Source organism: Macrobrachium rosenbergii, chromosome 5 (assembly GCF_040412425.1).
Source record: "Macrobrachium rosenbergii isolate ZJJX-2024 chromosome 5, ASM4041242v1, whole genome shotgun sequence".
Taxonomy (NCBI): domain Eukaryota; kingdom Metazoa; phylum Arthropoda; class Malacostraca; order Decapoda; family Palaemonidae; genus Macrobrachium; species Macrobrachium rosenbergii.
Window position 1 is genome coordinate 39563776 of NC_089745.1, and position 15789 is coordinate 39579564.

General features: G+C 38.8%; 1 protein-coding gene across 1 annotated transcript in view; it reads right to left on the bottom strand.

Moving 5' to 3' along the window:
• Positions 1–846: 846 nt before the first annotated feature.
• The window catches only part of LOC136838691 (uncharacterized), a 362191-nt gene continuing 347248 nt past the window's right edge, over positions 847–15789 (bottom strand). The window contains exons 11-14 of the mRNA XM_067104097.1: positions 15186–15398; positions 12447–13454; positions 12100–12284; positions 847–1601 (exon numbers count right to left, since the gene is read on the bottom strand). Coding sequence (XP_066960198.1) covers positions 1345–1601; positions 12100–12284; positions 12447–13454; positions 15186–15398 — 1663 coding nt within the window. The 3' untranslated portion in view covers positions 847–1344. The remainder of the gene's footprint in view (positions 1602–12099; positions 12285–12446; positions 13455–15185; positions 15399–15789) is intronic.

Genomic DNA, 15789 nt, shown 5'->3' on the forward strand with positions numbered 1-15789 from the left:
ATGTATAGTTTATTTCCTGCTAAGTATTTTTGATACATGATCACATGTAAAAAAAAAAAAAAATTCTCCAAAATTCTAGACAATTTCCAAATGACAGGAATGTTATTTTTTAATGCTTATAGAATGCAGCAAAATTTTTTTTATATATTGATAAAAAACATGTATCACTAAATTTTGAAGGTTAAAAAGATCTTTAAACCCAGAACATTGAAACCTAAACCAAAAGTCATGTGGGTGGAAAAGTTCCTCGAGTTAAAAACAAATTCATTCCTTAAAATGGGCATGAACTGATCTGTCTTCTATAATATTCAAGAAGTGTTCTTAATTTTTCATTAAAGTAAATAGGTTAAATTAGTCAATTAGATCTGATAATCTGAAAAAAATTTGAAGGTGAACACAGATGTGAGGTTCGTATTACTGCATTTTACAGAAAAGAAAGCAAATCCTTTGTTATGAAATATTCAGTATAGTTCATCAGGCTATATGCAGTAAAGCAGAGATGCATCATACTTAAGTTTGCAGTACATTGCACTGCAAGTCCAAGCATAAACAAATTATTTATTAACTGTTAGCTTGCAACCTGCTGTTAGTATAAGCAGGGAAGAAACAGCGAACACTCAAGTCAAAAGAAAATTATGATCATTTGCAAAGCAAACTAGGAACTTGTATTGGAAAGTATGAGAACAAAGGTTAGTCATAAGTAACTTGCCGTTATCAACTTGCCGTTATCAGTAAAGTGTGTAAGGCAACTGGAACTTCAAATTTAATGCAACAATGAAACTTGTATGATGTACTGGTAGTCTTATTAACAATCCAAGGAACTTTTATGCTTATTAAAGAATAGAGTAATCTGGTTAAAGTTTTAATTGAGTGCTGTGATAATCCTGACATCTGGATATCATACATTTGTATTCCACTCTACAGTATATATACATAAAGAGAATTGTAAAAATAGTTCTTTGTTAAAAATATCCATTTCAATACAATATTCTGATTTTATATACGCATCAATATTAACAATCTCGTGTACTGTACAATATTTTCATACTATTAACATATAAAAATCTTTTATTTACAGTATGGAACAATTATATACAGCAAGCCTTAATTTACAAAACTGTAGTGAGAGGTAACATACTACTGTAGTACCAAACCCCAATGTTGTACGGCACCTATAAAAACCTTTGGTAAAGTAAATGAGCATAAATTGAACTTAGTCTCATGCGTGAATATGTTGAAGTCCTTCCATGAGACTTGTTTTCCAGTCAACACTTTTGTTCTCCAGTCCTCTGATGGCATCAGTGTAAATAAAATCTTGTTTTCTTGTCAGAATGAAATACACAATTAGACTAGTGATGATTCTCCAATGAAAACTGTATCCCCAGGTATATGAGGTGCTGAGAACCTACCAACTGCTGGATTTGACAAAACTGGTGGAGGTAGGCCATTGGAGTATCTACTGGGAGGTACTGGAGGGAAAGACCCTGACTTCTCAGGGTAATGTGGCAATGCCTTAGTACCATCTGCAGGGACTCTGGCAGCTTCAGCAACAATGGCAGCACTATTCTTACGTTCAGTGTCTCCAGACAATTCATGGCCTCCTGCAAATGAAAAGGAGGTTAATCAGGTATAAAATAGTCATTACGGATACTGTATGGTATTGCATTGCAATGTGGAAATGTCTAATTAAATTCATTACTGTAACTTGAATTTCCATAAAAACTAATTAGATTCTCCAGTAAAATTTCATGTAAAACCATGACCTACCACTAATTTTGTTTTTGTGATGAAAAAGATGAAATGTTTGGAGATCATTTAGTAAATCAAATTAAAAGATCAGAATGGCATGTGCACCTATAATATTTTTGGACAATTTTACAGACCACATCAGTTAACAAAGAGCTGGCACAAAATCCACTGGAAATGGCATGAAGAAATGTTAATTCTTGTGGAATGACATATGACGACTTGTGGAATGTCGCATGACGAATTGGAGTCAGCATATTGATCAAGGACGAATGGCTGAAGAAGTGATGGTGAATAAATTAAAGAATAAAGATTGCATGGAACTTAGGGAAGTCCTTAAGAAAAAAGCAAGAATTTTAAGAAACTTAAAATGCTATCAGATGCAGAGACAGAGGAGCTACATTTTGATGGGATACTAAACATAGGATCATCTACATGGCTATATAGAGATGAACAGCTGGTTTTGAGGAAGTTTGGGTAGATATGCCCCAAGCAAAAGCAATCACATGGGAGAAGCCAAAGATTGGTTATTTAAAACACTGCCTATTCAGACATGGGAAATTTAACATACAAGAGAGGAGCTGAAACAGTGATGGACTTTGAAAAGTATGGATGGCTTGCTTAACACTTCAGACACTACTTCAAGCTAATTTGACATTTTGAAGAAAAAAAAAAAATGGGCCAGTGTAGCATGGAAAAGTGGTTAGTAAAAACCACTAAAAGGAAGGAAGGCATAAAAAAGGCAAATGCAAAAAAGGGTGAGCCTCCAAGCTTGGGCAGAAGACAGGCAAGGAAGAGGACAAAGATGTCTAGAAGAGGGAAGCTAAAAGGCAGATGACAGAAGGAAAGGGAGAGGATTATGGAGGAAAGGAGTCTGAATCTCACAGCTGAAAGAGGAGAAAATATTCCAGATAGCAAAGTGGCTGAGGAAAGATGGAAAATATATAAATGGGGCTAAGTATATGTAAGATGATGAAAAGGGACAAATTAAAGCTGAAAACAGATACCAGAATGATGGAGACAGTATTTTTAAAACCAGAATGATGAGAAAAAATGAACATGAACTGGCTGAAGGTAGCATAATAGTTCGAGCAATAAAGAACATAACGGCCCAAGAGGATGAAAAGGTACTCATGAAGATGGAAAGTGCAAATACCCCAGTTAAAGTGACTTGATTATAAGCATCAGGATATTTATGAGCTTAGAAGAATTTATGAAACCCTGATAAAGGAAGAGATTGGACAAGCAAAATGTAAACAACACTTACACTTTTACAAAAAGGAAAAGGGAATGCACTACAGTGTGCGAAGCACACAGGAGTAAAAGCTCCTTGAGCATGCTCTGAAAATAATGGTAAATATTGGGGAGAAGGACTGTTGAGCAAAATGAAGTTCATAATTAACCCCTTTGGGTTCATGGCAGAGATCAGCAGCAGTCTTTTTTATTAAGAAAATAAACTAGGTATCTACAGGAATGAGTACCGTGTGAAGATGATACCATGTACAGTGTATTTATGGATTTAGTAAAGGCACCGACATTATGACAGCACAAGGTAGTGGAAACAAGGTAGTGGAAACATTCATTAAAAGCATGTTACTTTACCATAACACTTTGATAAGCCTACAGTGAAGTGAGTGGGGGAGGTATCAGAAGAATAAGACAAATGTTAGAGCCCATCAAGAATAGGTATCTACAGGAATGAGTACCGTGTAAAGAGAGTACTGTACCACGTATTTATGGATCTGGAAAAGGCATTGACATTATGATGTCACAGGGTAGTGGAAGTGTTTGTTAACGCATGTTGCTCTACCATAACACTTAGATAAGCCCTCCAGTGAAGTGAGTGGGGTAGGTAACGGAAGAATAAGACAAAAGTTAGAGCATATCAAGAATCACCATGGAGCCCCATGCTGTTTACTGCAGTAATGTAAGAAGATATAAAGTGCAGAAAATAGGCCCTGGAAACTCCTCTACACAGATCACTTAAGCTAACAGAAAAGGTGATGAAAAAGTTTAAATTTGGATGTGTAAAATGAGAGGAGAAGCAAGAACTGAGTCAACTGTAGGGCAAGTACAGTAGTCGAGATCTTCGTAATGTGTTGTAAAGTTGAGAAATACCCCTTAGTTCACCAAGCTACAAAACCTAACCCACTTTTCCTGGCTGGTGATGATAGAAGATCTGGGAAGGATGGCAATAGCTACAACCTTAAAAAGCTGCTCTGTGAAAGATAACACTTACAAAACTTAAGGGTTTCTTTTACTAGTGTTGCTTCAGATGCCTCCTCCAAGTGGTAAGGGCTCTGGTTGTCTACAGCAAAGTTTGTGGCCAAGAGGGAATTGTAAGTGTCAACAGAGTTCAGCAAAACTTGAAACTTCACCAGAACTTGACATAGAAGACTGAACTGAGGAAAGGTTTATGTGTAGAAGCTGTCCCAGACTTGCAACATTGCATCCACTGATCAAACCACACAGTACAGCTGCAGTGAATGGGATAGTGGTAGACTGGCATTCAATGATACTACCAGAGGGCTCTGTGCACACTGAAGAGAAGAGAATATTCAAAGGGGAACACAAGTTCTGCAGATAGTGATGGCTGCAGTGTTGTCAGATATAACTTACTTTCAGTGACACTACAAGTTGATCAGGAATGTTTGGAACACAAGAAGACGATCTACAACTCTTCCTCAGTTTACTGCACCCTTTTAAACTGAAGATCGAGCAGATAGGGGCATCAGTAGAGAACCAGGGGACCACCACTTCCAGTAGTAGATGCCACTCCTAGAACTGGAACAGGAACTAGAACCCCTTATATATATATATATAAATTCCAACATGATTGCTCTCCAACATTGATATCAAAGTTGAAGACCGTGTTCAACCAGAGGATCGACCGTGAGGAACACCTGCTTCAGTAACACAAGGTGACCAATCATTTCACCTGCTATATAACTTGGCCACGGATGATGCAGAAGTTCACAAGATATTCTGGATATGACAAATCCTGTCCTTAGTGGGCTGAAATACTTCCTAGAAAGTGTACATCCTCACTTAGCAAGCTACTGCTCGTGGAATAAGTTTGTCTCCGTCACACTGTCAAAGATAATGTGCTCTGTAACTCCTTTGAAGATGGCGAGATGGTGCTGGTAGTAGCTCAGGCAAAGATCCAAATGATGCTGCCGGATTCCCGGTGAAGAACTTAGGGGCTGTACAAAGACTGAAGGGGGCTTGGAACTGAAACACGTGTCCCCCTCCCTAAGAAGAATAGGGATGTGGAAGTACATCCTTATTCATATATCCTGATGGAAGTTCAGGTGATGAGGATGGGTGTTTCGGTACAAACCCCTTTGCTTCAGTCCTGGCACAGCCCCTCAGTTCCACACCAGGACTATACAGCAGCATCTGTGGCCACACCAGGACTATACAGCAGCATCTGAGGCCACACCAGGACTATACAGCAGCATCTGTGGCCACACCAGGACTATACAGCAGCATCTGTGGCCACACCAGGACTATACAGCAGCATCTGTGGCCACACCAGGACTATACAGCAGCATCTGTGGCCACACCAGGACTATACAGCAGCATCTGTGGCCACACCAGGCCTATACAGCAGCATCTGTGGCCACACCAGGATTATACAGCAGCATCTGTGGCCAGGACACCAGCATCTATACAGCAGCATCTGTGGCCACCACCAGGACTATACAGCAGCATCTGTGGCAGGACCACACCAGGACTATACAGCAGCATCTGTGGCCACACCAGGATCATACAGCAGCGTCTGTGGCCACACCAGGACCACTCAGCGTCTGTGGCCACACCAGGACCATTCAGCGTCTGTGGCCACACCAGGACCATTCAGCGCCTGTGGCCACACCAGGACCATTTAGCGTCTGTGGCCACACCAGGACCATTCAGCGTCTGTGGCCACACCAGGACCATTCAGCGTCTGTGGCCACACCAGGACCATTCAGCGTCTGTGGCCACACCAGGACCATTCAGCGTCTGTGGCCACACCAGGATCATTCAGCGTCTGTGGCCACACCAGGACTATACAGTGTCTGTGGGCATCGGGGCTCATCATTTGGGTCTTTGCCTCCAATACTACTTAGACAGTCCACAATCTTCAGAGGATGCAAGATGATGATGATGATGATGATTACTTCTGAAGCCATACACTTCTTATACAGTCTAATCTGAGGAGCGTTTTATTGAAGGGAATGTTTTCTGATGATGTAATTTTGGATCTGCGCTCTCAGAAGAAGCGGTTCTACTAATTACACTTCTGAAAACCAAAACTACTGTAATGAAAACTTACTTTAACATGAACACTGCCTTTGATTATGACCATTATGTTGGTAGAGATGTAAGGAAAATGATGAAATGCTATTAATGTTCAAATTGAAATGCATAATACAGATGGGAATCATTCACCTCAATTTCAACTGTCTTTACTTTCTATTTAAGAGAGTTAATTGAAATGGTGCATAATGAAATAAATATATATACATAGGTGCTAACAAATTGCCAAAGTCGATTCACTAGTCAGAATGAATGAATTCAGAAAATCTGTCATTGTAATTTTCCTATTAAAGAAACTACACCTGCTGATGCCATAAAATCAGCCTTATCTGCTATTACTGCTGCTGCAATACTTTCAACACCTGAAATGTATGGAAATTCAGTAATTGGCTACCTCAAATTAGTCTGAACTACTTCATCTTGGTTTAAGAAGCAAGATCAAAAGGGTAATACACCAATAACCAAAGGTATAACAACAGGAGAGGTTCTTTGGAGATGATGGCCTCAAAATCAAAAGCACCTCCGAACCCATACCATCATTTTAGTTGACGGTTTTTTGCTTACCAGATGGAAATAGAAGGGCAACGGTATTTAAGAAATGGAAAACAATTATGCTGTCATTACCTTAACGAAGTCTTCTCACCAGTTAAAAATTGTGTGTGTTAATTCTTGTAGCTAGAGCAACAAGAAATTTAAACACATGAAAACTGTTAGTATATATTCTCCAAACAGACAGGAAGATGTGGGAAAAAAAAAAAAATGTAAAACCAGTAGGCAGTCCCCGGTTAATGGCAGGGTTCTGTTCCTGGCCGAGTGCCGCTAACTGAAAATCAGCAATAATAGTACTAATAACCCGCTTAACGGTGCTGTTAACCGGATATTCGTGCCGCTAACGGGAGATCAGCATTGCCGTTAAGCAGAGATCAGTGCCAAAAACCCATTTAACAGCGTCACTAGACAAGTGCGGTAAAACCGGATTGCCGTTAACCGATGCTGCCAGTAAGCGGGGACTGCCTGTATTTCCTGTATCCCTACACAAGATCAAATGACCTTAACTTTACAGGAAAATCGACAAATTTCCAAAGGATAAAACTAGGGACCCAAATTCTCACCAGCAATTGTGGCATACATTCTGTAGTGGAACTGCCAAGCTCACGCAATTGTGGCATACATTCTGTAGTGGAACTGCCAAGGTCACACATCTCTCAATCTAACCAATTTACAGTAGTGCTTATTGTACACACAATTCTAGCAATATATGCCTTTAAGAAATAAAATTAGGTCACAATTTAAACCAGGAATATGCCACCCACTGCAAGAATTACATGCAGAGCTTTCAGAACTAGAGGAAAAACCCCTGCAACACAAAACACAATCCACTTCTACTTGATAGTGAATTACAGGGCTATCGAGTTATTTTCTACAAAATCAGCAATTTATTCTCCAGAACTGTCCAAGTTGAAGACCCCCAACTGATTGAGCCATGCTCACTCCATGTTATTTAAATAGATTTGAATCTTTATAAACCATATATGGAGGCATACAACTACTTAAATGATTCAATACCTACAAGAAGAGGTAAACCAGAAAGACCTGGCTTTGAGGAAAGAGAACAAGAACTGTTAAAGTATTAGTCTAAGCATATGATTCTCAGTTTTGTCACTTTTATAATTTGTTTGATTTTTAAATTTACCGCCTGGCATCAGCAAACACGATCCTGATCGTCGCATATCAAAATGTCAACAAAACTCTGACTCAATGAAGAAGTAAAAAAAGGAATTGATGAAAGTCAGTCGATTTAACGAAGAATACCACACCAACACAACCATCTCAAAAGGTTATGGGCCCAGGATACACCCAGACTGCCAAAATTTGAGTGAACAGTGAGACAAGTGTTGTACTAAAGTGAGGGAAAAAACTGAAGAAAGTCGAACGACATCGAGTACCACACCCTATGACTATGAGGAACCCATGATACAGAGTTATACACAAAATGGCAGACAAAGACAAGGAAAGAAAAAGATGTGAGATTCTGGATGAATTGAATTACTTCCACTGGGTGAGGAGAACTAGAGCTGCACTCACCCAGAAAAGGTGGTGGGAATGTATAGACCCACGATATGCTGACGATCCAGACGACTGGACACAGCTACAACTTCAAAGAAATAATGACGCACTTAGTTTGTTATCAGAGTGGATAATTTGGATCTGGACGACATTATCGAATGCACCATAGCAGAAAAACTGAAGAAATGTCTATGAGGGAATATATAGCCTATGTAATCAGATTAGCCAGAGATTCGTCTGCTATGCTTGTAGCCAGCCTGGACATATACTGTAGCAAGAAACTTAAATTGCCCAAAATATGAAGAAAGAGAAATCTTGAACTTGAAGACCTGATACTGGTCAAATGTTTGGCTGTGAAGCTTGGGCTAAGCTGAGGGAGACTCCAAAGCCAGAAGTTCGAGCGGAAAGCTGTGTCTACTTGGGAGTGTGTCCAAACCAAAAGGGATACAAGTTGTGGAGCATCAACAAACAAATCATGATCAATGCCATTAATGTTGACTTCAAAGAGGAGATTTACCCTTTCAAGCTCAAGGAACCAGCTGTGAAAACCACAAGCAAGACGCAAGCAGCAACTCTCTTCTTACCTGACTTGGACACTGACAACAACACTGATTGGAAGAACCTTTTCTCTGATGATGAAACCAACAATAGAAACATGGAAAACAATCAAGAAAATCCAAAGAAACAAGAAAGAACAAGAAAATCAAGATGATCATCAAGAGAACTATGATGAGGAAACCTATTTGAGGAGGTCTCAAAGGACAAGGAAACCAAAGAAGTGCCAATGTTGCAAAGTCAAGACATTTCCAGCATTTGCCAAAAGATTCACTGACAGTCGCAGAAGCACTCAATTGTCCCGACAAAGACAAATGGGAAGCTGCCATGCTGCAAGAAATGGAAAGATTAGAAAGCATGGACACCTTGAAAATACTATAGTGCCAAGACCAACAGGACAAAAAGTGACTGATTGCAATTGGTATTCAGAAGAAAATACAACAAACTTGGTGAGGTAATGATACACAAAGCAAGACTAGTAGTGGCCAGAGGGTTCCGACTAACACCTGTTGTAGACTGTCTTGAGACTTATGTCCCTGTAGTGAGAAAATCAAGCATTAGACTGCTATTGGCCTTAGCTGCTGAAAATTCATGGTCTGTGAACATCTTGATGCAAATTCAGCCTACCTAAACAGTGGACTCAAGGGAATGTTATTTATGGAACAACCAAAGGGATGTGAAGTTGCAAACGGAACACATTTTGTTTATGAAGTGGAGAAAAGTATCTATGGCTTGCCTCAAAGTGGTAGAAACTGGAATGAAGAACTGAATGAGAAGCTAACAAAAACTGGGCATGATCAGATCTGAATTTGACCAATGCATCTACTATAATGAAGCAAAAACAACAATGACTGGAGTTCATGTAGATGATTGCATCACTGTTGGAAATTTAGATGTGACTTATTTCAAGAAAGAATTCATGAATTATGCCGTAAAAGACCTAGGAGAGGCATCAAATACTCTTTCCATTATCAAAATCTTGCTGAATCAAAAGAGTTGCCAACTCCACTAGCCCTAAATTTTAGACAAGAAGTCCCAGAAGATGAAAAATATAGTGCAACAAAATACAGAGGAATCACTGGTAGCTTGTTACACATAGTAAATTGCACTAGGCCTGACACTGCTTTTGCAACTGGAGCACTGCCAGAAAAATCAAGAATCTAACAAACAAGATCTGAAGAATGCAAAACATCTGATACGATATCTCTAGAAGACTTCAAGAACGCCTAACAGCATGGGTGGATGCAGACCACGCAAATGATCATATGGAAGAAAATCCATCACCGGATAGGCGGACCAATATCTGGACAAGCAGGAAGCAGAGAATAACTACACTCTCAAAAAATGAAGCAGAGTACATAGTACTTTGTGAAGCAACAAGAGAAGTACAGTAGTTTATTTCAGAAATCTGCTTTGGGAACTTGGATTCAAGAATTTTGTTGACAAACCAAGAAATAAATGCTAACAATCAGGGTGCCATAGCCTTAGCAAATGACACTCATTGCTCTGAGAGATCAAAGTACATTGACACCCAAAAGCACTCTGTACAAGAGCAAATCAACCTGAGAAAAATCAACATCAAGTATGTTCCATCAAAGACGAATTTGGCTGATCCTCCTTACCAAGGCCATCTGTGCAGAGGACTCAAGAACTAATCACTAAGTCTGCTGTAAAAGTGTGACTGATTTAGACAATATCTTACATGTCACTTATACCAAATAATGGTTTTATTATTGTCAAATTTGCAAGTTTATTATTGTCACATTTGCAAGCTCTATTTACAAATTATTTTGCAATGCTATTTGTAGTTTACTTATTCTACTACTAATACGCACTGTTTGCGTGTTATACCCATCATTATTTACTAGTTTAAGTGCAGCTGTAAACTGCAAACGTTTGGCATCTAATCAAATCCTTTTGTTACAGCATTGTATTCTCTTTATGATCATCTTGTGTACTTACATGTCATTTCATGTACTGTACTTACATATCTGCATTTATTTGGAGTATTTTCATTACTAACTGTCCATATTTGATGTTTAAGCAATTCATTTTATTACAACATTGTATCCTCTTTATCATGTTGTTCTTTTGTGCTTACATTTCATTTGATATACTTAAATGTTTGTATGGACTCAACTGCAATATTTAATTTGTAATGTCAAAGCAAAATACTTTTTATGTTTTTCTTTTACAATAACTTTTTTCTTTACTTAAGTTATAATGTTATAACAAAACTGTTCATCAAGGAGAAGTGTTAAAACATCAGTCTAAACATATGATTCTCAATTTTGTCTCTTTTATAATTTATTTGATTTTTAAATTTACCGCCTGGCATCAGTGAACGAGATCCTGATCGTCGCATACCAAAATATAAAAAAAACTCTGCCCGTACTGGCGAGACACTGTAGTACTGTAGCTAGTTTCGATATTAAAATGCAGAAAGGTGAGAAGTGTTTTCATTACTCCAATTCAATGAAGAAAGGAAGGAACTGACGAAAGTCATTTGATTTAAAGAAGAATACCCCACTAACGCATAACCTAGAGCGAACTACTATCAGAGGTATAAAAATACAGTAGACTTGTGGATCTCTAACATGCAAAATTAATTATAAGCATGCCCAATCAAAATAATGTCACTGTTACAAAGACTCTTTGACAGAAATTCAATATACAGTAACAGGAATATACTCAATAAAAAAAGGAGTATATTTAAAGACTTCCCACAGCTTCCTATGGAAAAAAGATAATGGAAAAAATCAGAAAACATATTTTCTTGAAAATAAACATCCAAATGATGTTACTAATATGTTTAAAGAACATTTTTTCAGACATCTCAAAACCAAAAGCACTATCCACCATACAGTACCTAAAGCCAAGAAATGCCAAAATAATTGGTAGAATACAAAGCCACTCTTGATGAGAGAGACAATTGCTTGCTTTCTTTTCAACTGAAATGTTCCCTGATGGCACTATCAAGAGACAGACTTCTGGGATGATTGGCTATATCACATTTCATGTTGACAGTACAGGATGATGATCTCCAAATCTGACTCTTATTGATGATTATTACATTTGATTGATGGGTTTTGTGATGAAACAAAGCTTTTTTTTATACTGCTCAAGTTCTTTGTCATGAAAATACGTAGTAGATTAATCATATAATAAGTACCTACATCTCAAACCCTTCAAATCTCACAGCTTCACACAGTTCACATAACCACTGAGGTTAGCTGCTGAGATAAACATGAGGAGCCAGATGGTGAATGTGTAGCAAGACCACCACCTTCTCTCCAAGTGACAAAATACTGGTGAACCTGGGGTCATTCAGGATACAAATACAGGCATATAGTTAATGAATGAGTTTGTATGGGAAGTTTTCCTTATTGTCATTCCAACTTCATTAAAATATTTTCCTTTCACACAAACCTGAGAGTGCAGGTGATGGTCCTTGAGATCCTGTACACATTCTGGTTGAGTAACCAGAGTCATTATGAGGATCCTGTTCCATGGACGATTCCAACGTGGGCCTACCTCCTGTACGCATGCCTTCAAGACGTCCTTCTGCTAGGTACCCATCATACAATCTTCTTACTGCTTGCTGAATCCGGTATCTGGAGAGCAGATAAAATGCCTAAGAGGATGGACATTACATTCAAAACAAAATGTCAGAGCACGTAAAGTATAGTGTAATTAACATAATAAGTATTACTGTTACAATGTGCTAGTTATTTCAATTAATTGTATGCTTAGACAAGGAAAGCCTTTCCCATTACCTGTCCATATCTAAATAGTTGGAGCCTTCATAATCCTCTTGTGTTTGTGTCAGATGACCATGAAAAGCTTCAGATAAATGCATTTCATCTGCTGTGGTAGGATAGTTAGGATAGGCTTCATAACCTGGTTTATTATCTGGTTCTGGGGGTACACTGACTATTGGCTGAGGTCGTACAAGAGGATTCTGACCTCTGAGGTCACCATACATGTAGGGATTTGTGTTTCTGTAATCATAACGGCTGTACCCACTCCATTCTGATCGTGGGGCTTGACTACTGGCATTATGATCCTGATTATCAAATTCCTCTGTACGACCATTGGTCTTTGGTATTGCTCCATGCTCAGCACACGACTGAGAGACCCTGAGGTTGACTACTGCTTCATTTAAGTCTGCTTGCTGCATAGGAGACTGCTTTGAACCCAATGCTTTTTCTGGCTGTTTATTGAGCTCTGGCCGTTGGAGGAGTGTAGAAGGCTGTGCAGGGGAATAAGGATTCATTCGACCAACCATAGGCGACCCTTGAGTAGATGGTGCACACAAACCATGACTCCCTCTACTTCCTCTACGACCAGCAGATGCATCGCTGCTGGTAGACTCATTCAGTAAGTCTCTGTTGGTTTGTATCCAACCGGTGCTATTACCTCTAAGCTTATTAGTAGTTATCTTTTCTGTACTTTTAGTAGAATCATTTAGAACATGGTGAGCATCAACAGAATGACTGCGAACTTCTCTTGCACGGGTTCCAAGGGCTACGCTTTGTCTATCAACAGATATGCTTCTTGACTGACGATGATGATCTAATGAGGTACTGCATAGTGTGCCCGGCACTACTGACGCAACAGGCTTTGGTGAATCATAGATAACAGCATCGCCCTCATTTTGCAAAGTCTGCGGTATGTTGTACATTGATGTTGGGTGGTCCAAAACTCGTAACCCTTTGTAAACAGATTCTCTATCACTATCACCTTCTTCACGGCATCCAGAGATGGCTTCTTCAGATCTCGACCTGAAAATACAAAGATGTTCAGACAATTACAAAGGTGGAGTTTAGAGCTAAAAAAGAAATTTTCAAAAAAACACAAACCAACTATTTTATAATTACCCGATACCTATAACCTACAAGTGTATTGGGTCAGACCATTCAAAACTGTGATGCCTCATAAGAGATGGCAAAGAATTTTTACAAGCCATTCTTCTCCATATATTTAATTCACTGCACTATCTCATTAATCAGCCATTAAATAATGTTATACTGTACTCATTTTCACATTAGTACAATACTACCTCAGTGTTCACACATGTCTTAACTCTGACAGTTTGGTTTTTGGACATTCTGTCCAAGTAAGAAATTGCTGTGTTTTTGTCCATTTTGCATGGATTTCGGACAAACAAAGATGACCAGTTAGAATATGTATGGAATTAGGTTCATCACATGTATGCAGTTCCCAGCTGAAACAAAGGGGAAGTGGTCAGTTCCTTATTGCTATCACTCAACGCACAACTCTGCTAAACTGTCTTGTGACTGTTTTTTTTTTTTTAGGTGATTCTATTGCAAGTCATAGTGGGGCCTAAGAAGCTTAAGAGGTGACAGCAAACCAAAAAAGACAAGGAGACAGAAAATATAAGGTTTAAACGAAACTCAAGCAAGAGCTGAAAATGCTATCTGTCACTGATTTGGCCAAGGAATTATGTGTCAAAAATAATAATTTCCTCAGTATTACAGTGTTGAGACGCCATCAAATGAGCTGATGATGCAAAGGAAGTGAAAGCTCTTGCAAAACACAGATCTCAAACAACTGAACACAGTTAGCTGGTGACAGTTTTTCCGAGGCCATCATTTGTGGAAAGGCAAGACAATTACTGTACTGTACATGCTGATCTCTTGAAAACTACTCCTGGATGTGCTGATACAGGTAGTACTAAAGTGTTCCAAGCTACCCATAGGTGGTTTATGAGGGGAAGTGGCATATAAATATGGTAAGGTATGGGAGGCTCTCAATTATAATCAAGGTGCTGCTGAGAAATATGTCAGAGTTTAAGAACTGTGTAGAGTCTGAAGTTTCTGTTCCCTGACATGGATGTAATTATGATGAGACAAGGTTGTTCTGAAGAAAAATTGCCCAGTGGGACCTATATCACTTGAGAGAAGTCACTGCCAAAGGATAGACTCTCTTCTGTTCAGTGGGAGTGCAAATGAGGATTTAAAACTAAAGCCTGTGCTTGTCTACCACTCAAAGAACCAAAGGGTTTTTAAGAAAAAAGTTTTGAAGAGCGAGTTAAATGTGTTTTGGAGGGCTAATAGTAAAAGTTGGGCAACCAGGAAATCTTTTGTCAAGTTGGTGAATGAAGTGGTTGGCCCTGGTGTCAAGAAACACCTTGAGGAGAAACAACTGCCCCTGAAGGCCCTTCTTTTGCAAAACAATGCTCTCATCCTAAAAGACATTCCTCCAGTTACAAATATCATCTACAACTGGTCAGTTTCAAATAAAAAAGAAACAACAGCAAGTCTCCTGATTGGAGGAATTTTTATAGAATCTGCACTAAAAGATGGACCCTAACAACTAACTATTAGCAGATTTTGATTTAGACGACCATCCTAGTACCTATGTTGCTCCTATCTCCTTAAAAAGCAAATTAAACAAAATATAGTATGGTAATATGGTATATTTTTGTTGAGTAAATTTATAAAAAAAAATAAATCACTGAATTTCCAGTACAAAACTGGAAGAAAACCTACCTTGTTAGTGGGAAGAGACCTGTCACAGGATCCCGATTACGTCTCACTGATCCTCTAAATGCATACGTCCTAGGAAAAGGTGGGTTAGGATCAGCATTCTTCTGGGAGGCCAAGCGACGCTCCACCCACTGCTGGAGCTGAGCAAGTCGAGCTTCAGATTCTGCCTCCTTAGCAGACCTTGTTCTTTCTGCCCGTTGACGGCATTTCTTTTTTCTGCCGCCAACTGAAATGCAAATGTTTGAATTAAATGTCTAACTTGTACTGTACTTATCCTCCCACTTAGATAATGCACAATCTGAAGTTTCTGTAAGTTAATGTCACTAACTCTAGAACTCTAAGTGAAAAGAACAGTCACCTCACTTACTAATACAAATGCCTTATGCAGTACTAAGTTAATATTGAGAGGCTAATTAGTCTTTTTTAATGCTTACAGATTACAGTACTGTACATAAAAAACCTATTCCCAATGCAAGCTGCTTTCACTGGAAGCTTGAATTTCAAGTCAATGGCACCTGTAGACTTGTTCATATAAAAATGGGTTCATCGTCAGTAATTAAAGATACCAAATACACCCACAGTGGTTTTCAGTGATCCACACTGATCC